This window comes from Nansenia antarctica (genome assembly GCF_963989245.1).
Source record: "Nansenia antarctica genome assembly, chromosome: 1".
Taxonomy (NCBI): Eukaryota; Metazoa; Chordata; class Actinopteri; order Argentiniformes; family Microstomatidae; genus Nansenia; species Nansenia antarctica.
The window spans coordinates 105,844,562-105,870,040 of NC_137674.1; the positions used below are offsets into that span (position 1 = coordinate 105,844,562).

At 42.1% G+C, this 25,479-nt stretch overlaps 1 protein-coding gene and 1 long non-coding RNA gene across 2 annotated transcripts; one reads left to right on the plus strand and one right to left on the minus strand.

Moving 5' to 3' along the window:
• Nucleotides 1-2,223: 2,223 nt before the first annotated feature.
• cUnh19orf25 (chromosome Un C19orf25 homolog) lies at nt 2,224-4,544 on the minus strand. The gene is made up of 3 exons (XM_080541977.1): nt 4,327-4,544; nt 3,608-3,784; nt 2,224-3,095 (listed from the first exon to the last, which is right to left on the minus strand). Exons 2-3 carry the CDS (start codon nt 3,747-3,749, stop codon nt 2,911-2,913), a joined length of 327 nt encoding a protein of 108 aa, XP_080398103.1. The 5' UTR covers nt 3,750-3,784; nt 4,327-4,544; the 3' UTR covers nt 2,224-2,910.
• Nucleotides 4,545-6,746: 2,202 nt separating this feature from the next.
• Nucleotides 6,747-9,461, plus strand: LOC308167696. The gene is made up of 6 exons (XR_013937721.1): nt 6,747-6,925; nt 7,029-7,170; nt 7,326-7,970; nt 8,061-8,120; nt 8,441-8,504; nt 8,726-9,461. It is a non-coding gene; the product is annotated as an uncharacterized lncRNA (long non-coding RNA).
• Nucleotides 9,462-25,479: the final 16,018 nt, after the last annotated feature.

Consider the following 25,479-nt stretch of genomic DNA (forward strand, 5'->3'; position numbering starts at 1 on the left):
TATTGAACCTTTCTTTTCCTCACTGCATCTATAATTTACCTTCAAAGCATCTGATTCAACATATCATTCATACAAGTTGGAGGTATGTATTGAGACAAGACTACTATGGATAAACTACCAATATCCTTGTGAGTTTCAGGACCTGAGCTCATACAAAATAGAGGTGCACCTTTTTTGTATTTTTTGTATTTGTATATAAACCATTGCCTGTTAGAGGTCTAGTATAAACATGAAAACACACACAAAAGACAATTGTCTGGACTGGACATGACATACAGCACCGTCGTCATAATGGAGGGGGAACTATTAATGAAAAACAATATGCAAATCATCGAGTGACAATGAAGCTGGAAGACGTGTTGTGTTTTTTTTTTCCGAAGGTACTACTGTGGCTCCAAACTTACATGAATACTGTTGGCATAAAAACTAAAAAAGATTGACACAAAAACGTTCAAATGTATAGTATTTCTTATGTACCCATATGTTAATGCTTCGCCTTTGCCACTCACTGCTGAGGATATGACACTGTTAGCCTTCACGTTTGAACCACTGCAGGAATTATTAATGCATAGTTAGCTTCAAACAATCAGCACTGCTGCAACTCTGTGTTATCTGTACTCTGTCTTTAGCAGTATTGTAAATACATGCAGGGCAGACATAGAACTCTATAAGCTTCCCAGTGAGCAAAAACAACTCTGTGTTGCTCCTTACAGCATGCTAAATATCCACCACCTGTATACACACCTGTTGATATTGTAACGTTGGATTAGAATTACCTTCTCCTCAGTGGCATTCTACATTAAAATATACTAACAAAAAACTAAGACAAATGGGAACAAACATGCATTTTTAGTAGTCCACCTGCAATCTGGATCAATAAAATGCCCGGTCCTTGCAGATGAACAGGCAAAAACGACTGTATTGCAACTTAATAGCCGTACTGTAAATGCCTATTGAATGCTATGACATTATATTTGTGTTTGCCTATAGAGTCAGGTATGCTTTAATGTAATCAGGAGCAGGAAGAAGTTGCTGTGAAGGCTATTGGTTGTTAAGAGAGAAACAACTGTTGGGTTCTACAGACGTTTGTTCACACAGAAATTGTAGAAGTCTTGACAAAAAATGTGTTAATATCTGCTTAAATGTCTTGCTGTAAAGTAGTGATAGGTCAAAGACGTCAAACATTAAGACCTTAGAAATGAAAATGAATATTCTCTGTAGTTGTAACATCACTTGTCCATATGTTCTCTGAGGGATGTACACAAAGACAATGTAATGGTGAACGGAGTGCTTGACAGATAACTAAGAAATCTAGTGAAATGTAGGGGCTGTTTATTCCAATTAAATGTATGGTTTTCAGTTGTGTCAGTAACATTTCCAAAGCATGTTAATTAATGCAATGAACCAAGACCCAACAAGACCTTCAAATGTGTCACTCAATGGCCATTTGTTAATAACAGCCCCTTGTGACTGGAGGTGAGTATTCAGTAAATAGGGAGGTCTCAAACATTGAAAGACTATGATTGAAAGTTTTGAAATGGATCAAACCAGAGACAAATAAATATTGTAAAACTTACAGTTGCCATTAGAAGGTCCAAGGAGGAAGTCCACCATCAATGTCATAGACCTTGTATACACCTGGTATTAAATTGTCCTATGATAAGATGGCCATTTTGGTTGGGGTTTAGTGAAATCACTTCACAAGGTGGCCTGGGAGGCGAAGATGTTTATGCATCGGCCCTGACTCACATTTTTTGCATTTTGGTATAATACAAGTACTCTACAATTAGTATAAACAAAGAGTTGATCCATAAGGAGTGTATGGAATGGAAGAAGATATGAGGGCGGACAAGAAATATAATGCCAGGTGTGAACAGGTCCATAGAGGCAAATGGTACCATGTGATATAGGCCATGGAATGAAAGTCATCATAATAAATGTTCTCATCAAATAAAAAGTGAAATGTGTTTCATTGACTTGATGTGGTTGACTTTATATCCCTACCCAATATGTTCTTATTGTAATCAATATGATATTGAGAACTTCATCATACAGATATACACAGAATGTGAACATTGATACATTTAACATATTTGTCACGTCATCAGTATTCTCCCATTAGCTAATCAAGACACAATTTGTATGTACATCTATTACTTTATTACAAAAATAGTCAACCCTTTATCCACAGTAAAGAGGGTGAATGCAGTATTTATGCCATGAAGTCAATTTATTTGTATTTTTTAATCCATGTCCACTAGGCTGGGTAGATCCGTAAGAAAACAATAATAACAATGGTATTTCAATTTCAGCATCTGCAATTCTGCAGCAACAAAATCAAAAAATTGTGTAGGGGAGTGAATACTTTTGCAAGGCACTGGTTGACCCTTCAGTCACACACTGTAACCCATCTGTCTGTGTGGCTGAAAATGAATTACATTTACTTACGCTATTCTAGTCCGGACATTTTTTAATCTAATGGATGGTAAGACTCATAGTGCCATCTATGAATCTGAGAGTAGTTACATTTCTCCAGCCCCCCCATCCCACAGCTGTTTACCAAATAATGTGGCTAGTTGACCACTATGTTTTTTGTTTGAACCAAAACCACATACATTTACCATGAGATCAGAAGTGATTCGATTTGAGAGTTCACACAATGAAAACATACACTCTTGTATTGCTAAATGATGCTTAGTTGGATGAAGGTTCAAGTAAGGGTTAAGGGTTGGAATTAAGGTTAGGGTCGTCCCAAGGCTCCCACTTATATATAATATACAGAATATATTATATTCTGCTGTATGGCATTCCTCTTCAAGTGTTGTGAGGAAACAGTGTTACTGTCCAAGCTGAGGTAAGTTTCTGACCCAGTTGTGAAGTGTGACAGACACCACATAGGGAAGACTGTGGTTAGAGTGCTCTCCCCTTGACCTCCGCCACACTGCGTTCCAACTGCTCACCGGCTGCCCTCAGTTCCTCCCTCCGCCTCACGAGTTCACCTTTGACCTCCTGAAGTAGCTCATTCAGCTCCAAGTACCTCCGGCTCTGCAGGTATTTGGTCTCCACCTCGTTGTCTGTTGACCCCTTCTTGGCATCTGGGGGAAAAAACTATTTAGTTAGTGTAGATTGTAGGCTATAGCATTTACACTATACTAATACAGGCATGTTGTTCAATAGAAGTGTTCTTGTTAACAATACTTGACATACAGATGACTACAGTAAAACGACATGGAGTACTTATGAGTTAAAAGTGTCCGACACAATTGAATGAGAAATATTAGGCTACTTAATACTGAATCATTATAAATGTACCAAATCTCAAAGGCTGTATGTGGATGTTTTTAATTACTAATTATTGAGATATTGAATTATTGTGTCGTTGTCATGTCGTATCATATAATATGCTTGGCATGACAACATGATAACGAGTCATGACAAAGAAGTTGGATAAAGCCAGATAATAGATCGATGTTTGCTCATTCAAAGCTTTGAGTAAACTACGTAAATGAACGTTTTCATCTAAAGGATAATTATAATACAACCATCAATAGATCTTTAACCTGTGTGAACCTGAGTCGTCTTTTGTAAACCTTGCTGGCTGGCATACCTTGGCTGGGATCCTCCAGGACACTGAAGACAGGGTCAGCAGGGAAGGCTCTGTTGATGTCCTCCAGAATCTGATCCACGCTAGGCGGTTCTGGTCGACTTGGAAGGACAACTCGCTTTTTGTTTTTAGAACCCATGTTCATTCTGGAGAGCAAGTCAGTGTGCAGGCCGACAACATCTGAAATACATATTGATAAACTAGCTACATGAGTGACGGTTCTGTGAGACATCTGACATAAGAGATAGGAAATTTTAGGATATTTATAGCATAGAGTACAGCACAGTGTTTTATTTGTATAGTATAGTAGTAGTAGTAGTAGTAGTAGTAGTAGTAGTAGTATAGTATAGTGTATATAGCCTTTATTTATGTAAACCAGCTCTTTTCCCCTCTTGTTTTTAGTAGTTCTTTTTTTTTTTTTTAAGCACCAGGGGAGCCCCCCCCCCCCTCCTAAATGTCGTTGTATGGTACCTGTACTGTATTAATGACAATAAAGACCATTCATTCATCATTCATTCATTCAAAGGCATATAATAGGCTTCCATTTTCAGTTGTTTACATGCCAGCGTAGCAATGCTAACTCGCCGTATAGCTGTTAACTAACACACTCTTTAGATCATCACGTCATTACATGTAGCTCAGATATTAGATACTCAGTGATATCCAGTTATGCTGCTGGCCAAATTGAGTTTGCCTAAAGCAACTCAGGTTCTCAGACTTACCAATTCAGTTGTTCACCAGGGAAGCCTGCTTCTGTCAACACAGTAGGCTATACCTTAGCTTAATTGATCTAACACGCTCGATGTCTACGTATGAATTAGTCAGTCAGCCAGAATGCATAGACCGAAACCATATGTGATTAATATGCTATCAAACTATGATAGATTAATATGCTATCACACTAAGTAGTGGCAGAAAACACTAAAAAGACTCTGCTAGCTTAGCTTGGTGGCTGATCTGTCACCTGATAGTGACGTCATCACAGTGAGACAGTGCTCTGCCTCCTTTCCCCCCTGTTACAAGCTAAGCTTTAGCATCCAGCTGCAGACTCGCAGAACAGCTCGAGGACGCGAAGGAATGTGCCTACTGTAACTTTATTATTTACGTTTACATGCAATCGGAATATGGTGTTCATGTAAACGTAGTCAGTCACTCGTACCAGTGTTACCAATTATTTACACAGTGTGTTGCAACTTATTTATTGAAGCACTCACATTGAAGTGTAACATTTGTGCAACTCATCGGGGGTGGATGGATCATGGATGAGCTTTCAAAGTAAACAAAACGTTCACTTTAAAGGCAGCAGGCACACAGGGCAGTTCCAGCTTGCACGTGTTTAGCACCAGCTTGTAGCTCAGCACTTGCCAGCTAGACCAGTTTGAGAAACTTCGCGAAGGAAGAAAGGACAAAGTAAGTAGCGTAACTAACACTTAACATTTAAAAAGCGATATAAATATAGGAGAATTTGACAACAAAATTAACAATATGAAGCCGCAAGGGATTGTGTAGGCTACTAACCAATAGTCAATGTAAACTTGAGCTACTGTGCCATTATTTTAAGTATTCACTTGCAGCCCTGCAAAACGAATTGTTAGCCCAACATTAGTTTAAAGTTCTGTTATATTTCAATTGCCTTAGTTATTAGATTAGATTCGATTCAAATGTATTGTCAATGTACAGTACAAGTACAAGCATGTAACCGGAGTGCAAATATAACTATTATGTTATATTAACTATTACTATTATAACATATACTATGTATATGCAGGTATGTACAGATGGTAAATAAGAGGAATGGTGAATATAAATATATGTATAGGTTAAATATGTGTATAGGATATGAACAGCAATTTTATACAGTATTATACATGACTATATTATATGCAGGTAGGCTATGTCTATAAGCTATTTTACCGTATTGTACATGAACTCTGCTATATGCAGGTATGACTACACCAACCGAGTATAAGAACATGGAAGGCATGGTGGAGTATATCCTAAAGCACAAGAAATTGCCTGCTGTTCTCCCTGAAGACGTACGCCTTCCATCAGTGGGAAAAGAGTATCCAAGGCACCTTATTCCACAGGAAATGGTATGCCAGCACTGCCCAGGCAACGTGCCCCTGAGTGACCCAGTCCTCATTACATGCAAGGCCAAAATCCTCACCACCACACAGGTTGTTCAAGGTAGGTCAGCGAAGGTTAATGTTGTTAATGAATTTATCTTATAACAATCTACTTTGGGGGATTTGTTTCTCTTGTGTTTATTATTCAATGTGTTGTAAACTGTGTTGTGATTCTTGTTGAATCTTTGGATTTCCAGATATCTCAACCTACTGTAAATCCTGCCCACAATGTGGAGCCTACTTCCGGTACCAAGAGTGGAAAGAAGGTTTACATAACTTTGATGACCACATCATACTCGCTCTCCCTTTATGCATCACCATAAGGAGCATGCTACAGGTAATGTTTGATAAAACTTTAATTGAAGTATTGGGTTAATTTACAAATGAATTGCTACATTACATTTGGTTTTTCCATAATATCTTTCTCTCTAAGGTCCATACTGCAGTGAGCCGAGTGGTCGGATATTTGGAGTTGACCACTGGTGTACAGTACCCCTCTGCTGATATGGTGCTCCATGGTTATCTCCACTTTGAAGCCCTCACAGCACATGATTACGAGTATTCTTGCGTAGACTGTGGTGATCATCCACCTATAGTAATCATGAACCTCCATAAGGGTGCCTTCAATTTGTCAGGTAAGAATGCTTTCATGGAATAGACAGATTTAGATGTTAATTGCAGACCGGGATTGCGCTCAGAATTTACTTACAATATTTCCTCCTTATTTGTTTAGTGAGTGACCTTCCCCAACCTCCTGAGGACTTCAATGGAGAGGTCGATATTGATCTTTTTTGGGAGGCACTTTCAAGGGAAAGGATCGGCCAAGGATTTGTAACAAGTAATGCAAGACAAGACTAATGGGCACTTAACATGCTGAACATTTTCCAATGACTGCAGAAATCTGACAACCACATGGAGATACATGTTGTGGTAGATGTTTATCAAGATGGCACTTCACTTTCAACTCTTGAATGTATTAACGTTTTTCTTTTTCTTTTATAAAGGTCAACAAAAAAAAACATTTACTCTTCCGCCAACTTTCGACTATTGGGCTCCTTGGATTGGAAAAAAAACACGACGCTCTAACCAAGTCATTAATACGGAATTTCAGAAAATCCGTCCAGCAAAACAAGCTGAGGTGCGGGAAATAACAGTCTCAGAAGACCGGCTGACAGAAGAACTGTACAAGCAGAAGGTAAAAATAACTGTTTATTTTTCCTTTTAGGAGTGAATTAAGGCCATCATTCCACCTGAAAATATGCAGCTCTCTATACATTTGAACATATTGTATTTTGTAGGTTGAAGTGATTCGCACATTATGTAAGGAGTGTGGACTGGATTCATCTGGATCACGCACTGATCTCCTCCAGAGATTGTCTCTTGAAATGAAGTCAAGGGAGGCATACGACAAGGTGTTCCAAAAGATCTGGGCTGCGTCAGGTAAGCTTAAAATTTAACACAGTACATGTCCAAGCTAATATTACTGATTAGTGATTACTTTCTTCTGATTAATATGATCTCTGAGGGTGAACCTTTTTAGCTGCATATCCTTTTTAAAACCGTTTCATTTGATGTCTTTTTAAAATATATTTCAGGTGGCTGGGCTGTGATTATGTGTCCATGTGGCATCGTTTACAGTATTAAATGTATCAATCGAGCGGAAAGCCCACGTGACTTCACAGATCTTCTCCTCTCTTGGAAACACATGCCAAACATTGTGATATGTGACTTTGCACACGGACTGGCAACACACATGAATCTAAGAGAACCACAAATATTGCCTTTCAAACCTTTTGAGGGACGGCTATCTGCTCCAACTCCAGACAACATAACGCAGGCCAAAGAGGGAAAGCTGAAGGTGTCACTACCTTGGCTGAACAGTAAGAAACTGGTCCCAGACAGTGGTGGCCATCCAATCACCGGTTCAGCAGAGCATTATGCTCTCTATGACAGATTCCATGAAGATAACACAAAGGATGACCGTGATGCTCTTCGGAAGCTTCGCCTGGTCCCGCAGCTTGCTGGAAAAATAAACAGTCAAGTAGCAAAACAGTGGTTTTCAAGGATGAAAAAAAACAACTACTTCCTAAACATGAGTTTACCATCAACCCATCTATTCCTCATGAGGAATATCATCCACCACGATAACATGAACAAAAACAAACGACGACTGGATGACCTCAAAAAGGCTTTTGGAACAAAGGATATAGCAATGAACATCCACGGCCAGGCAGTATTGGGTAACTTTCCAAATTTAGTTTTGCTATGCAATTATATCAAAATGCAACACATTAATCACAGTATTGTTGAAATATTTATTTTATTTTTAGGAAACCCAGTATTGTCAGACACATCTGCCACTGCTCCAATGGACACTGATGAACCACTTGGTGAGTAATGGGGTGGAGGTGGGGGTGTTCTTGTCCTGTCATCTTATTTTTTTTCTGTATGGCTGGAGGCTCACAGCATATCAGGATCAGGAATTTCTTGGAATTCATGATTTAGATTTTTCAAACATGCCTTAACATGAATGACTGGAAATCTCCATTATGTTTTTTAGTTGCAGCAGTGCCCCCAACAGCAGCCCCCACTGTGCCCTATCGCCCTATTTACTGTTGCATAATACCTTAAGAATTATGTATAATTATTGTTATTACTGTTGACAACGTTTCTGTCAACAAAGTTGTGATTTTTATGTCTACTATTTCAGTGAAACGGAGGAATTTGACCGGAAGATTGCCAAAGAAATGAAGCAAAAGGGAAGATATTGAAAGGTATTTTTTGGGTTGGTTTTTGGTGCCGGCTTTGCTGTGGTAAAAATGGTAGCGGGTGCGTGGGTCAAGGAGAAATCTGAAAAGAGTGAGGTCCTGCCAGACCTGCAGTTCATCGCCAGATCGTAGCCTTATGTTCACGGTACTATCTTGCTCCTTGTGTTTTTCTAGTAACCTGCCTTCTTTCCAAACCCTGCCTTACCCCGTTTGTGTTCTCTCCCAAGATTCCCACGGACCCTCCCTCGCGTCTCCCTGGCCCCGGCTCTCGCATTCCCGCGGATCCCTGCCCCGTCTCCACGGACCCTCAGAACCCCTCGAGCCACCCCCGAACCCCTGGACACCCTTGGACGGATCTCCCGGTACCACCCTCGCCTCCTCCCTTGGACATCCCCTTTTGGACCCTCGGACTGTACTGTTGCCAGGCGCACGCACATACTGACAACACCCTGCCCGCCTACGTCACCCCGCACCCACGGTAGACCACACACATAGTCTTGACTACGCATTACACATAGGTATCCACATATCCCATACTCCAAGACTATCAGCACACCACACATTCTCCCGCATACCCCCTCCCTAAATCCTGTGAATAAACACGCCCACGGGCTAACGGATTCTCGCTCTGTGCCGCCTCTTTGGTACCCCCGGGTCGTACCCCATAACACACACAGGTTGAGCCATTCCTCCACCTCGTTCTACAGCTGGTAAGACAGAGAGAAACGGTTGGTCCTCACAGTCACATAAACCTGACCCCCTCCAGACTCTTGAGCACAATCTTAATTAACCAGTCCAGGTGCGTTAGGATCCGTTAACGTCGGTACAGGCCAGGGTCTTGTCAACTTCTCTCTCTCTGTCTCTCTCTCTCTCTCTCTCTCCTGCAGGGGAAGGAGTCCAGCTGATAATGACAGCAGGCCTGTCAATACCTGAGCACCACGCCCGTCCCCCAGCTGTTCCTCCAGGGCCCTCGTCCGCCCTCCATCCATCCCTCTATCTATTCAACCCTACCTCCTTCCTAGCTGCCACGGATTGTCAATAAAAGAAATAAACAAATCAACCTGTTCCGTCCTCTGACCTTTTAAAAGTAGACAATCTGGTTTAGGCAACTTAGATTACAAGTCAGTTTTGGGAAAAGTAAGTGAACACAGAAGAGCACAGCTTGTGATAACGGCTGCAGTGACTACTTATGAGTTTTATATTGTTAATATATTGTGTGAGCAAAAAGAAAAGAAAAATACATTTTATGAAGTATAGTTAATTTACTCATATACAGTATGTATATCCTCTGGCTTGTTTGTAGAACTGCCCTGTATTGTTGACAAAGCTAAACCCTATTGATATGAAGTCTACTGGGAACACGAGAGGATGCCGTCAGTATTGCATTACTGAGTTAAGATTTGGTACTGAGGAAAGGTCAGAGTTTAGGGGTAACTGGATAGCACTTTTGGTTTGACTTTGTGTGTATATGTTCTGTTTGTAGTTCCTCATAGGTAACAATTGTGTGTTAACACTTTGCCATCTAACCCTAGGTTATGAGGGAATCAAGTACATGTGGTTGGTGTCACAATTATGTATAACTAATACACAATATATGCTGAGTCTTTCAGGCTTCATGTTAAGTATTGCATAAATCACAGATGTAACATTCATAAATGCTAGAGATCATCATTTGACTCACTTCATCAGTCAGTTCTACAAATCGGAATGTTAAACTCAATGGTTCAATGATAAACTCAATAGAATCCAACTGGATTCCCTCTTGTAAACAGTAGGTATTGGCTTTTTTTGGAGGAGTAAGCATTATGTCACACGTGAAATAGACTTAGCATTTCATGTCTTGGTGGTTTACAAAAACGTTCACTGATTGTGTGTATTGAATGTTCAGCCATGAGAGAGCGTCAATCGTTCATGAAGAACATAGGTATATAAAGGAGAATGCCAGTTGTTGGGTGTTTTCCGTCTAGGTGTTTCCCACGCATGATTGGCCATGAGGAAATGCATAAGATCTTAGGTGAGTTCCATAAAATGCTCTGGGTTCTTTCGTCTGCTAGGGGTTTACTGTGTAACCACGGGAATGGGAAAAGCCACATGGTAACATGTGGAGATATTCTATATTCACTGTGGGCATGTCATTTCGAGCAGAAAACCAGAAAAATGAGGTGGATAAGAAGTCAATCTTAAGCAGAAGCTTTTTGAGAAGTAAGCGAGAAATCAAGTTTCTATAACAATTGAGAAGCGAGAAAAATCAAGTTTCTAACAATTGAGGGCCTATGAGGAGTCATCCACTCATACAAGCCATCAGGGGCATAGTAGGAGGGAACATGGCCCACACATTATTATCTCAACAGATCAGAGCAAGTTTTAAATATCCATGGTAACAAGTTGTAAATATGGATTTCTGGAATTGTCATCAGAAGCCCTAATGCAGTTAGAGTAAGAACTAGCCTAGAACAAGTAGCCGGCATAATATAACGAAAGGGATAATGGCCACCCATGGCAGTAGAGGGGTTGGTATTACATAATGAGACCTTCAGATCTAGCCAGCAGTATAACCAATGACAGCTAGCAGAGGGAAACCCAGGTTACTAAGCAAACACACATACAGAGTAACCAGCAGTGGTGGCTAGCGCTGTGCTGTACACAGTGGTATGCTGGGGGGGGGGGCACTGTGGCAGAGCAGAAAAGCTCCTTTAGCAACAGACTACTACAACCACATTAAACTAAGGAGCGCTATAGGAGGATCTTCTGCCTGCCACAATAAGACAGTACAACTCTTCCTCTGGCTGGCTTGATCAGGGTGATCAGTCAGGCTGGGGGTTGTTAAACCATACTAGACTGCTGTTACTCAGGGCTGGACTGGGACAAAAATTAGGCCCTGGCATTTTTGGCCCAGACAGGCCCACCTCAATCGGTCGGACCACACCCACCAGCACACAAATACTTGCCTTATATACTCGTCTTATATCAGTGGTGTGCCGTCAGGGCCAGCAAGGCCTTCTCTGCTGGCCTAAACATCATCAGAATATACATTTTATTTTAATATATTTTTTCCACAAATATGTATTAATGATTCCCCATAGTCTATTCTCTTCATTTCATAGCTTTCCTCTTGGTTGCGCTGCTTCCAGTCTCCGATTGAGATTTGGAGGGCTGGCCTTTATGTTAGAGCTTTTATCCAATCAAAATGTGTTGCTAGGGGGCTCCAAAATCTGCCCGCCTGCACGTTAAACGGTGCCGCGAATCCGAACTGTAACTTAACGTTGGAACGAGAAAACCTGTGGCGTACCTAGTAAACCTACGTAGATGCGAGCAAAAGCAACAACGGCGCCTGCTGTAAGGCTCAATGATGTCAGCACCCAGCACGTCTTTTGATTGGATACGCACTATTGATACGCACTATTGATACGCACTATTGATATTCACTATTGAGATGCGTAACTATGCCGGTAGATGTGAAACTTTTGAAAGTGCGCAGGGAAACGGAGCTCCGTTGACTGATCGATAATACTGATCGATTGTGTCCTGTTTTTGGGTAAACAATAACTTTCATTTAGGGGACACGATAAAAGCGCCGAGTCCACAAACAGAGGAAACTACGTTGAGCTTCTTTCTTTTCTGGCTGAAAACAACCCAGATTTACATTACCACCTGTCCACAAACAAAGTGTTTACTGGGACGTCAGGCAAAATACAAAACGACCTAATTTTTGCTATTGCTGAAGTGATGGGAGAAGAGATCAAAATGGAGATTAAAAAGGCACCCTTTGTCGCTATTATGGTGGACGAGACGACAGACGTGGGTAATGTAGCGATCTTAAAGATGTTAGTTTAACACTCTTCATTGTAAATGCGGATTTATTGATTAAAAATGCTTCGGAAATATTAATATAACTCTGTTGTACTTGTCTGACTATGTTAAGGTGATGCAACGCCCGGTTATACTGTGTTTCTGTCTAGTTTCTAGAGCCATGGCGTCATAACGATGGTATTAAGAGTATGACGTGTATTAAGAATGTGTCGGACATCACTGAAGGCCTAGGTGTGAAATGCACCGCCCGCCACAGTCTTATATACTGTGCTGTACAGTCATATGACAAACTGTAGTATTCCCCCAAACCACTACAAAGACGACTACATACAGTAAGCAATGGTACCAGTGCAAGTAGACCAGTGTACTCACTCACTCTTGACTGGCGGTGGTGGCCATGGGGTACACAATCTCCATACTTGACTCAAATATAGTATAGTAGAAGTAAAATGTTATCAAAGAAAAAGCACCAGAAGTCAAAGAATAATTTCAAATGTTTTATTATATTAAATATTATATAATAAATTCAAATATTTAAGTACTAGTAATAAATACAGCATAGACTGTGAACTCACTGCAAATGGAAAAGAAAGACTGTGAAGTCCAGTGAAATTTTTCAAACAAACGGCAACGCCGACCTTTGAGAGAGAGAGAGAGAAACAGAGACAGAGACAAGGGTGAGACTAAGACATGATCATTTAGTAGTAGTAGTAATAATTGCATCATTATTAGTACCTTTTTACTTACTGTAGAACAATGTAGAGATAGCAGCATATCTGGAAAACAGCCACTTCAACAAACTATAACAATAATGCCATCTCATGATGGAGAGAGAGGGGGAGAGAGACAGATAATTAATTCAAAATTGTAAATTGTACATTATCATGTGACAGATTCAGATGATCAGAGCATCTTCCAGAAAATGGAGAAGAAAACCCTGACAGCTACTGTACTGTATACTCACTTAGTGGAAAAGGCTGCATGGCCCTCTGGATACTAGTCTCAACAACAATGGACAATGAACCATACAGGGCATCCTTAGAGAGGTGGGGAACTGGGGATAACAATGAGTGAGTCACATGATCAAATTATCTTCAGTCTAAAAAGCTGCTAAATTATTAGAATAATTGTATTTGAATATTCTCTAACCTTAGTACAACAGCAGTTTCCTCATGAGCTCACTCTTCTCTGCCACTTTGTCAATGACAGTGTCTGTGTCCAAAGTCACAAGGACATCTTTCTCAGTGGCCATCAACATGAAGGCTTCCAGTTTGCTGGAAGACAGGCTGCTCCTCAGTCTGCTTTTTATGTACTTAAGTGTTGAGAATGATCGCTCGCAGGCCACCTGGGTTATTGACAATGTCAGCAAGAACTTGTATGCAAGTCCAAGCAGGGGGTATGCATCTGTGAGCATGTTGAATCTCTGCAGAATTTGGTAGCAGCACAGCGGGCACTCTTTGCAGAAGGCACAACTTTTGGTGATGATCTCCATGTCCTCTTCCTTTCCTCCATCGGGTCCCTCTTCCACTGTCCTGGTCACATATTCTTCTAGTGGTGATGTTTCCAGCTTGTCCCACTGGCTTGCTAAGCTTTTCAGCTCCGACTGCAGGTTGTCCACCGTTGCCATGCTCTCAAATGTATTACTTATAAATGACCGCTGTTTCTTCATCGCATAGGCTAGCCAGGCTAACTAAATTTATTTTGCCGGCCGACTCGGCCCAAAACTACCGCGAAACTGAGACGGAGGTCTGGTGCTGCGTGCGTGCGTGACCCCTGACCCCCCCCCCACCCCCTTCTCTCTGTTGATTGGGCCAGCTCAGTGTCTGTATAGAAAATCGACCAATGGGCCGCTGTCCCCGATTTATGGGCCGTTCGATGGTAGCTTTCGGCCGAGCCGGCTGGTAAAAAAAAAAAAAACTTTATTTTTTATTTTTTTATTTTGCCGGTCGGCTCGGCCCAAAACTGCCCGGTATGCCAGATGGCCAGTCCAGCCCTGGTTCCCTGTACAGGCCGTCCTCACGTCCTGTAAACATGACCCCGAGGACGTCAGAGGCACCTCTATATAGATTATAGATATTATAATATAGATATAGACTATAGATATTCATATCCAGGCTAGATTAGATTTCTATAGTGGATAAAATGCCCGGTGGAGAGATTTGAATCTTTAACTTTAAAGGGAGGGAGGAATTATTCTTAATCATAGAATGAACATGTATTTCGTGGTGCAACATGGTGTTGTTGTCCTTGTAGCGGCATCTCTTGTCGCTCCAGCAGCGTGGCTCGTCAATGCAGCTTCGCCCATCGCATCAAGTTTGATCGATTTGCCGCAGGCTTTGCATCGGGCCATATGTAGGTTCAGTGAATCTTTAATAATCCATTGCTTGTAAATGTCTTTAGTGAGCCACACATCCTGAAATGTACATTTGCCAGGCATAACTACAGCTGCTTGCTGCCGCTTAACCTGCACCGGAATGTTCTTGAGGCGCGTGCGTGGTGCGACTCAGATAGCGGGAGAGACATGCAGACAGCGTAACGGAGCATATTTACTAACATTACGTTCACAAGAATTGAATTGAATTCCCCTCTCTCTCCCTCTCTAAAACAAAACAAAAATTGAGAGAGAGGGAAATTCAAGCACTTTCAAGGACCCATGTCTATTTTTCAAAACTTTCAAGGACCCGTGGGAACCCTGCATTTTGATCATGCTGATATTTTGATATCATATTATTTTCGAGGGCTTTAATGCTTTAATGATCAGAATGAGAGATGAATACATATGGGGCTTTTTAATATTATTATTTGTATTATTATCATTGTTTTTAATTATTTTCTTTGGTTAAAAATGGAGCTCCTGAGATCAGAATGTTCAGAAAACATGCATTATGACGTCATAATGACATTTGACGTCACAATCAAATGTCCGCTCCAGAAGCCACGCGCCAGTGTATCAGGCCAGTTGAACTTCGGTATGAGAAGGAGCAACACGCGTTACACAAGCAAGGTAAGCCTGTGTTAGCTACTTGTCAAAGTCTATGGGCTTGTGATATTAGTGATATTATTAATGTCTAGCTAGCTTGCCTGCCCTGTACTCATTGTGATATTAATGTGGAACATAGAAAGGAAGTGGGATGACCTTACTTTGCCTTTGTAGAATCCAATTGATAAATCTTCAAGCCTTAAGTTCAAGCCCTCAAACATGTGTATGAAGCATATGCATCTCTGTAACTGATGTGGCTATTGGAACTTGTATTCCACTCAGATGGGCAACGTCAGTCACTTTTGAAGTTCAAACAGCCTCACAGTCATCCATGAACTCATAGGGGACAAGTCATTCTATAATAATAATAATATATAAATATAAAATACGTAATTTCACATTCTCTTTCCTTGTTCAGAAATGGCAAATAAAAAGAAGAAGAGTCAGGGAGGTCAGGGAGCCTTAACCAAAGCCATGAATGCCGCCCCCAGGGACAACGACAAGGCCCAGACAGCAGCCAGCCTGGAGGACCAACTCAGTGGTGTGTGTGTGTGTGTGTGTGTGTGTGTGTGTGTGTGTGTGTGTGTGTGTGTGCGCTGAGTAGAGATCAACGTGGGTCTTGTGCGTAAATTACCAGAGAGTCTTGAATTACAGATTTGCACATAAAAAATGTGCCTTGACAAGTAAAAGTCTATGGGCTTGACGGCCTGACTGTATTCATAGGATTGTTGTAACTGTATAGGTTACATGATTAACTTTATAGGTTACATGATTGATTAATATGTTACATGATTGACAATTAAAAGAGATTGATTAATATATATAGTACATAACATAAAGAAGTACATTTCTGTTGTATTGGCTAAGAATAGGTAGAACTGCAGGTCCCAGAAGAACTTGCGGCAAGACGTCATGGAAGTTGACAGTTTAGTTTGTTGGTTTTGAGAAATGCAAATTGTAACGTCCAGAATTAAAGTGAATATCCAATAGCTCTTTTATTGTTTGAAAGTGATCAAAAGTGTAGGCCAACAGATTTTTTATATAAAGAAGCTTTCGCTTTACAACCCGACGTCCTAGCCATCATTTTTTAAGGTAGAAATACTACAAGGATATGGCTTTTTCCCACGTTGCACCTGTTGTCATGACAACTAATGCTTCAATCATAATGTCGCGCAATATCAACAGTCAGTCACTTTTGAAGTTCAAACAGCCTTACAGTCATCCATGAACTCATAGGGGACAAGTAATTATATAATATATACAGTACAGGACCAAAGTTTGGACACACCTTCTCATTCAATGTGTTTCCTTTATTTTCATGACTATTTACATTGTAGATTCTCACTGAAGGCATCAAAACTATGAATGAACACATGTGGAATGATGTACAAAAAAGTGTGAAATAACTCTAAATATGTCTTATATTTTAGATTCCTCAAAGTAGCCACCCTTTGCTTTTTTGTTGTTAATAAAATAAAAATTTGTTGTTGTTAATAAAATATATAATAATAATAATATTATATATATAATAACATATTATTATTAACACATATTATATTAAATATTATTATAATATATTTGATTAACAACAAAAAAGCAAAGGGTGGCTACTTTGAGGAATCTAAAATATAAGACATATTTAGAGTTATTTCACACTTTATTGTTAAATACATAATTCCTATGTGTTCATTCATAGTTTTGATGCCTTCAGTGAGAATCTACAATGTACCAAATAGTCATGAAAATAAAGGAAACGCATTGAATGAGAAGGTGTGTCCAAACTTTTGGCCTGTACTGTACATCTAAAATACTTAATTTCACATTCTCTTCCTTGTTTTTCATATTGTAGCCATGTGGCCACGGTTGTCTGTGGCCACGGTTGCCCCCATCATGGCCGCCCCCGAGGGCAACCAGGTCCAGGGAGCAGCCTCCCCCCTAGAGGTCCAGGCTGAACCCGAGGCCACCTCTGCCTCTATGGCCGTGGCTGCTCCCGGGGACAACCAACCCAAGGCTTCATATGCCAATGTGACCACGGTAAGAATCCCTCAGGTAGAGGCACGCCAGAGAGAAGCCAGCCAGGCCCAGAGAGCAGCCCTACAGGACCAGAGGGCCCACAGAGCGGCCCAGGACCAGATAGTAGCCAAGGCCCAGATAGCAGCCCACAGAGCAGCCCAGAAAGCAGCCCGTGCCCGGACAGCGGCCCAGAGTCCGACAGCAGCCCCGTGGGCCAAGGGAGCAGCCGAGAGAGCAGCCCTACAGGCCCAGAGAGCAGCCGAGAGACTGGCCCAGGCCCAGACAGCAGCCCAGGCCCAGACAGCAGCCCCACAGAGAGCAGCCTCACAGAGAGCAGCCCCAAAGGCCCAGACAGCAGACAGCCTGGAGGACCAACTCAGTGGTGTGTGTGTGTGTGTGTGTGTGTGTGTGTGTGTGTGTGTGTGTGTGTGTGTGTGTGCGCTGAGTAGAGATCAACGTGGGTCTTGTGCGTAAATTACCAGAGAGTCTTGAATTACAGATTTGCACATAAAAAATTTGCCTTGACAAGTAAAAGTCTATGGGCTTGACGGCCTGACTGTATTCATAGGATTGTTGTAACTGTATAGGTTACATGATTAACTTTATAGGTTACATGATTGACTTTATAGGTTACATGATTGATTAATATGTTACATGATTGACAATTAAAAGAGATTGATTAATATATATAGTACATAACATAAAGAAGTACAGTTCTGTTGTATTGGCTAAGAATAGGTAGAACTGCAGGTCCCAGAAGGCCTTGCGGCAAGACGTCATGGAAGTTGACAGTTTAGTTTGTTGGTTTTGAGAAATGCAAATTGTAACGTCCACAATTAAAGTGAATATCCAATAGCTCTTTTATTGTTTGAAAGTGATCAAAAGTGTAGGCCAACAGATTTTTTATATAAAGAAGCTTTCGCTTTACAACCCGACGTCCTAGCCATCATTTTTTAAGGTAGAAATACTACAAGGATATGGCTTTTTCCCACGTTGCACCTGTTGTCATGACAACTAATGCTTCAATCATAATGTCGCGCAATATCAACAGTCAGTCACTTATGAAGTTCAAACAGCCTCACAGTCATCCATGAACTCATAGGGGACAAGTAATTATATAATAATAATATATACATCTTAAAATACTTAATTTCACATTCTCTTCCTTGTTTTTCATATTGTAGCCATGTGGCCACGGTTGCCTGTGGCCACGGTTGCCCCCATCATGGCCGCCCCCGAGGGCAACCAGGTCCAGGGAGCAGCCTCCCCCCTAGAGGTCCAGGCTGAACCCGAGGCCACCTCTGCCTCTATGGCCGTGGCTGCTCCCGGGGACAACCAACCCAAGGCTTCATATGCCAATGTGATCAAGGTAAGCATCCCTCAGGTAGAGGCACGCCAGAGAGAAGCCAGCCAGGCCCAGAGAGCAGCCCTACAGGACCAGAGGGCCCACAGAGCGGCCCAGGACCAGATAGTAGCCAAGGCCCAGATAGCAGCCCACAGAGCAGCCCAGAAAGCAGCCCGTGCCCGGACAGCGGCCCAGAGTCCGACAGCAGCCCCGTGGGCCAAGGGAGCAGCCAAAAGAGCAGCCCTACATGCCCAGAGAGCAGCCGAGAGACTGGCCCAGGCCCAGACAGCAGCCCAGGCCCAGACAGCAGCCCCACAGAGAGCAGCCTCACAGAGAGCAGCCCCACAGGCCCAGGGAGCAGCTCAGAGAGCAGCCCCCCAGGTCCAGAGAGCGGCCCAGGGAGCAGCTCAGAGAGCAGCCCCCCAGGTCCAGAGAGCAGCCCAGAGAGCAGCCCCCCAGGTCCAGAGAGCAGCCCAGAGAGCAGCCCCACAGGTCCAGAGAGCAGCCCAGAGCGCAGCCCCACAGGTCCAGAGCGCAGCCCAGGCTTCATATGCTTCTGTGGAGAAGGTAAGACCCACCCAGTAGTGCAACGGTTATAGAGTGATCACATTAACCAGGGATGAGCAGCCATTATTAAGTATTGTCATTGTCATCATAGTGTAGGCATTTTCCATTGTCATATCTATAGTATCCCAAGGTGGGGGGCGGGGGGGGGGTGGTACTGAGAGTCATAGTCAAGTGTGTGTGTGTGCGAGCGGGGGGCAATAGTTCAGTGGGGTATGTGGAGGGGTGGATTGTTTATCAGAGTGATAGCTCTGTTATCTCCATCGGGAAGTTTCAAAAGACTATGGTACTGTATTTGATAACTGCCCACTCACCCTATTTAGGATTGCTAAAAATAGACAATGCACAAAGATGAGGGGAGACAACTTGCCAAATACATTTGAGATTGCACCTTTAGTGTGTTCACTGTCTGTCCACAGGAGTGTGAAGAGGCCCAGGCTGCCCTGCTGTTGGAGGCAAACCAAAGAAAGGCGGAGCAAGAGCTCTGGAAAAGGGAGTTAGAGGAAGCTCAGGCCAGGTACATGGCAGAGAAGGACAGAGTGTCAAAAGAAAGAAAGGAAGAGCGAATGATCTGGAATAAGGAGATGGAGAAGAGACAGAAAGAGGTGGAGCAAGCTCAAAAAGAGATGGCCAAAGTGGAAAAAGCAAGAAAGGCAGAGAAAGAGGAATGGAAGACGGAGATGGAGAAGAGAAAGAAAGAATGTCAGGAAGCCCAAAGCCTTCTGCAGAAGGAGAAGCAACACGGCGACGCAGAGAAGAAGAGGCTGAAGGAAGAGAGACAGAGGGTAGATAAGGACAGAGAAGAGGTGGAGAGGAATAAGAAAATAGTTAAGAATATTCAAGATGAATTGGAGAGGAGGAAGAAAGTGTTGGATAGAGACACTCAGATAGTGGAAAACAAGACAAAGGAGATGGAGGATAGGGGGAGAGAGAAAGGAGATGGAGGCGGGTCTGAAGAAGGTAGAAGAGAAGAGCGAGAGACAAAGAAAGAGGTGATGAAAAGGCCAGAGGAGGAGAGAGAGAGCAGCCCAGGACCAGAGAGCGGCCCAGAGTCCGACAGCAGCCCTACAGGCCCAGAGAGCAGCCAAGAGAGCAGCCCCACAGGCCCAGACAGCAGCCTCACAGAGAGCAGCCCCACAGGTCCAGGGAGCAGCCGAGAGACTGGCCCAGGCCCAGACAGCAGCCCCACAGAGAGCAGCCCCACAGAGAGCAGCCTCACAGGCCCAGACAGCAGCCTCACAGAGAGCAGCCCCACAGGCCCAGACAGCAGCCCCACAGAGAGCAGCCTCACAGGCCCAGACAGCAGCCCCACAGAGAGCAGCCTCACAGGCCCAGACAGCAGCCTCACAGAGAGCAGCCCCACAGGTCCAGACAGCAGCCTCACAGAGAGCAGCCTCACAGGTCCAGACAGCAGCCTCACAGAGAGCAGCCTCACAGGTCCAGACAGCAGCCTCACAGAGAGCAGCCTCACAGGTCCAGGGAGCAGCCTCACAGAGAGCAGCCCCACAGAGAGCAGCCCCACAGAGAGCAGCCCCACAGAGAGCAGCCCCACAGAGAGCAGCCTCACAGAGCAGCCTCACAGGCCCAGACAGCAGCCTCACAGGCCCAGACAGCAGCCTCACAGAGAGCAGCCCCACAGGCCCAGACAGCAGCCTCACAGAGAGCAGCCCCACAGGCACAGACAGCAGCCCCACAGAGAGCAGCCCCACAGGCACAGACAGCAGCCCCACAGAGAGCAGCCCCACAGAGAGCAGCCCCACAGAGAGCAGCCCCACAGGCACAGACAGCAGCCCCACAGAGAGCAGCCCCACAGAGAGCAGCCCCACAGAGAGCAGCCCCACAGGCCCAGACAGCAGCCTCACAGAGAGCAGCCCCACAGGTCCAGGGAGCAGCCCCACAGAGAGCAGCTCAGAGAGCAGCCCCACAGGAAAAGAAACATATTTTGGGAGGAAATGGATGGAGGGGATGAAAAGGGCAGAGGAGGAGAGAGAGAGAGTCGGTAAAGAACAGGAGGAGATGGAGGAAATTGAAAGGAAAAGAGTAAGCAGAGCAAAGCTGGCGTTGGGGTTGGGGTTAGGGTTAGTCGGTTTGTTGACCTTTTTGCGTTTTAGATAATTTAAAAAAATGTAAAAAGTGTCAAATCCTGAAGGAGATGAAAACAGAAAAGAGAGGGAGAAGATTGAAAAGAAAAGGAGAAAGGAGAAAATGAGAAAGACAAGGTTATCCATAGGATGAGAAAAGAGATGGAGGCGATGAAGAGGACAGAAAAGGTAGAGAGAGAGGGAGAGAGAAACCTAGAGATGAAGGAATGGAAAGAGAGGATGGAAGAGGCAAAGAGGGTAATTCTTGAGAGAGAGGGAGAAGTCTTGAGAGAGGGAGAAAATCCTGAAGGAGATTGAAAAGGAGAAAGGAGAAAGAAAAGGATATCGAAAGGATGAGAAAGGAGATGGAGGCGGGTCTGAAGAAGGTAGAAGAGAAGAGCGAGAGACAAAGAAAGATAAAGAAATGGAGGTGAAAGAAGTGAAAGAGGATGGAGGTGATGAAAAGGCCAGAGGAGGAGAAAGAGAGCAGCCCAGGACCAGAGAGCGGCCCAGAGTCCGACAGCAGCCCTACAGGCCCAGAGAGCAGCCCCACAGGCCCAGACAGCAGCCTCACAGAGAGCAGCCCCACAGGTCCAGGGAGCAGCCGAGAGACTGGCCCAGGCCCAGACAGCAGCACTACTTTCTTACCCTATAGGCAAAGTTTATCTAAGAAACACAATTGACATGAATAAAACATGTTGACATATCTGCTGTCTCAATCTCCTGTAGCTTGGCACTGAGTTGCTGTGCATATGAGACTGCAGTGTAGCTTTCATCCAGTAGAGGGTAATATATCCCAACCAGATGACTCTTTGGACATACTTCTTCTGCAACCTCTGGTGGTAATATTGTGCACTGCACATAGTGACCATTCATGACAAGCTATTATTCCATAGCTTTTATTCATTTATTACTATACAGTTATTTAATAACACATTCACCATGTTTGCAGATATGGTAACACTTAACATTGAGGTTATTAGGTAACACTTAACATTGAGGTTATTATTAACATGAGGTTTATTAAGGTGTTATAAGTAGTTTGTAGATAATCATCAATGTATTGATAGTTGATTGAATATAACTACATTATTGTTATAGAAGTAGTATGGAAGTCAATTAGTAATTTCCTTTGAGTGGTTTCAGCAGAAATAAACTATTATATATGGTCTTACTATAAAAACAAAAAAACGTTGAACGAAAACAAAATCAAATAGAAATAGAATACTAACAACTCCCCTTGCTTTTTGGAAGAATACAACGTTGATATATCTGTCTGTATTTCAGTTAGGGTACTATTTTATTTTTTACAAATGGTATTATCTCCCAAACACAAAACATTGCCTGATCATAACATATTGTTGTATTGTTCATGCTTTCAACTTTCCTGAACAAGAACCAACATAAAATCAGGATGACTACGGTTTGTATACAATGATCCAAGTCTCAGGATTCCTTTGCTACATGAATGGCTATTTGCATGTGGAAATGTTGCACAATGTGTTTTGCATTGCATCGTATTAAAGCTCACAGGTAGACCTAACCCTAACACCAACATGAAACTTTATTAAAACAACAAAACCATAATATTCTGTCTGAGATTAATATATTTCCAAATGAAAAAAATCTGTAGCTCTTCCATAGGAACTGTGACTGTCTGCTTGGTACTGATAGTAACGATTGCTTAAGTGAGATACTAATTCCATTGAAACACTTACATAAAGTACCTTTATAATTATCTATTGATATGGTGCATTTCATGTATTACTCTTATAATAACTGTTTCAGAATACAGACTCAGAGAGTAGGTTTTCGCTAATGGGTTATGGCAATGAAATTAATTGTATTGTTATTATGGCTTCGTTTGTCTCCCCCAAAAGGATTAAATCAGTAGGAATTAAAATGAGGATGCATTAAATGTACATTTTCATTACGGTAAATTAATTACATTTAATAGGTCAGCCACAGATCAGATACTGTATCTATGCCATATAATCATTGCTATGATGTATTTATACTGTGGATAGGTTGATAGGAGAAAACCGACAAGCAAAACGTTTCTCCCGAAACACGTGTCTCTCAATACCCTAAGCATTCCTCACAGTGACACAACCTTGAAACAAATAGTCTGTTATTATATTGGTTCCATCACTTCCATGTCATACAACTTAATGTTTTCAGATGTCTAGTTTTTTATATTATCACTTTATTTTGTTGTTGTTTCTTAAGTGAGCTGCTGTAACGCATTAATTTCCCCTCAGGGATCCCATTATGTACAGTATTGTACAGTATGTTTCTGCTGAAATCATAACCAAGGTACCATAGAACTCCTAGCATCTGCTATTGTAACCATGTACTTTAGTAACTTTGTCTCAATGATAATATAATAATAATAATAAATGTTATTTGTATAGCACACTTTAATAATATAATAATAATAATAATAGTAATAAATTGTATTTGTATAGCACACTACTGGAAACTGTTCTCCGCTGCAATACTCCAATTTATCACTGGGTGGCGCTAACTGCACATTCCTTCGCGTCCTGGAACTGCGGATTCCTTGGACTGAAAAAAGCATTGTTTCTAGACTGTATTATACAATGATGCTTTTGCAGTAGTAGTTGTTGTTGTTGTTGTCACTTTAAAGTCGTGTATTTATTAACTGTGGAGTGGTAAAATAAAATGGAAAATGTTAGAAGGTGGTTGCAAGGCAATATCCATATTGACGACCATAGAGGGCGCTGTAGTTCATATTGACGACCATAGAGGGCACTGTAGTTCATATTGACGACCATAGAGGGCACTGTAGTTCTTGCGCTTACCGTGCTGGGTTGTAACAGAGGCTTTGCTTGTAATGTGTATGACTCGTACAGAACGATAATAATGTGCAGGACTGACTGTATCTAACTGTTTTATTTTATATTACATACAAAATAAAGTCGTGTTAAATAGAGACACAACTCACTGTGTTGGATAGCTGGATAGAATCATTAGAAAAACAGACGACCTCTATGATTTTCAGGGAAATAAGAAAATGTGCTATAAAAGGACATGTGTTTATCGCTCAAATTAAATAAATTGGTTCAATTAATAAAGATGATTCACTTCCATTGTATGACTATATTGAACATTTGTAAAATAATAATTGCATCTCATAACTCCTACTTCCCACAGAGTACATTGCGGTGTAATGCAGTATAGCAAAGAACAATAGAGTATGTGCAAGTTTCATTCATTCATTCATTCATTCATTCATTCATTCATTAATGTGTAGGCCTACTGGCGAAATCTCAAGAGATATTTACCATTGGAAAACCATATCTTATCTGTGAATTGTCCCATTTCAATGTGCCCTTGATCTGACTGCTGCACTAAAAGAGACTACACTAATTTCAGCACCCAAACGGTACTTTTGAATAGATTTTAGTGATCATGTTGTTTCTATCATACACTAAAAAAAGAGACATTTTAATTTATTTTTTAACAAACAGGACAAAGGTGAATACATACTCAGTTGAACAAACAATGAAGTCTGTGAAAACAAACAAAAGCTAAGGCTGAAACACTGGGCTATTGTTAAAGTGCTAAGAGCCCACACACTCTTTTATTGGAAGGAAGAACACTCCACTGACTGTAAACCAAACACAGTTACTACTAAGCTTCAACAATTCGACAACTGACTGTCCACACTAAACACTGCCCACACTAATACTTACATAGAGAAATGTTCAGTTGCTATGGTTTGGTTGATATACAGTAGCCTATACTGTATGAGTAGCATTTTTACATTGGTTAGGTTTTTCTTGTGCTAGCATCTATTTATGTTATGGTAGGCCTACACCATTTGTGGCAGGTTCAGAACCAGATCTTCGTCTTCCAATTTCCCATTGTTGGTTCAGCCTTTTGCATAGTGATATAAAGACCTCCAGGTGGATCTGGCATGTTCTGTTCCTGTCTTCCTTATCGTCACTGAGACTTCGCACGATTGGATGTCTCTAATTGTTGGTCTGTAAAAAAAACAATGAGAGATATTGCTTAAGAGTAATAATAGTATACACTATATGGACAAAAGTATGTGGACACAATTATCGTCTGGGGCTGTTTTCATGGTTTGGGCTAGCCCCCTTAGTTCCAGTGAAGGGAAATCTTAATGCTACAGCATACAATGCATTTCTAGAGAATTGT

What these genes read in the sequence shown, in the direction of transcription:
- cUnh19orf25 (XM_080541977.1), bottom strand. Translation starts at nt 3,749, where the DNA reads ATGAACATGGGTTCTAAAAACAAAAAGCGAGTTGTCCTTCCAAGTCGA. An exon ending in CCTGGAGGATCCCAGCCAAG is followed by an intron (nt 3,096 to 3,607) that starts GTATGCCAGCCA and finishes TTTTTCCCCCAG; the next exon opens with ATGCCAAGAAGGGGTCAACA.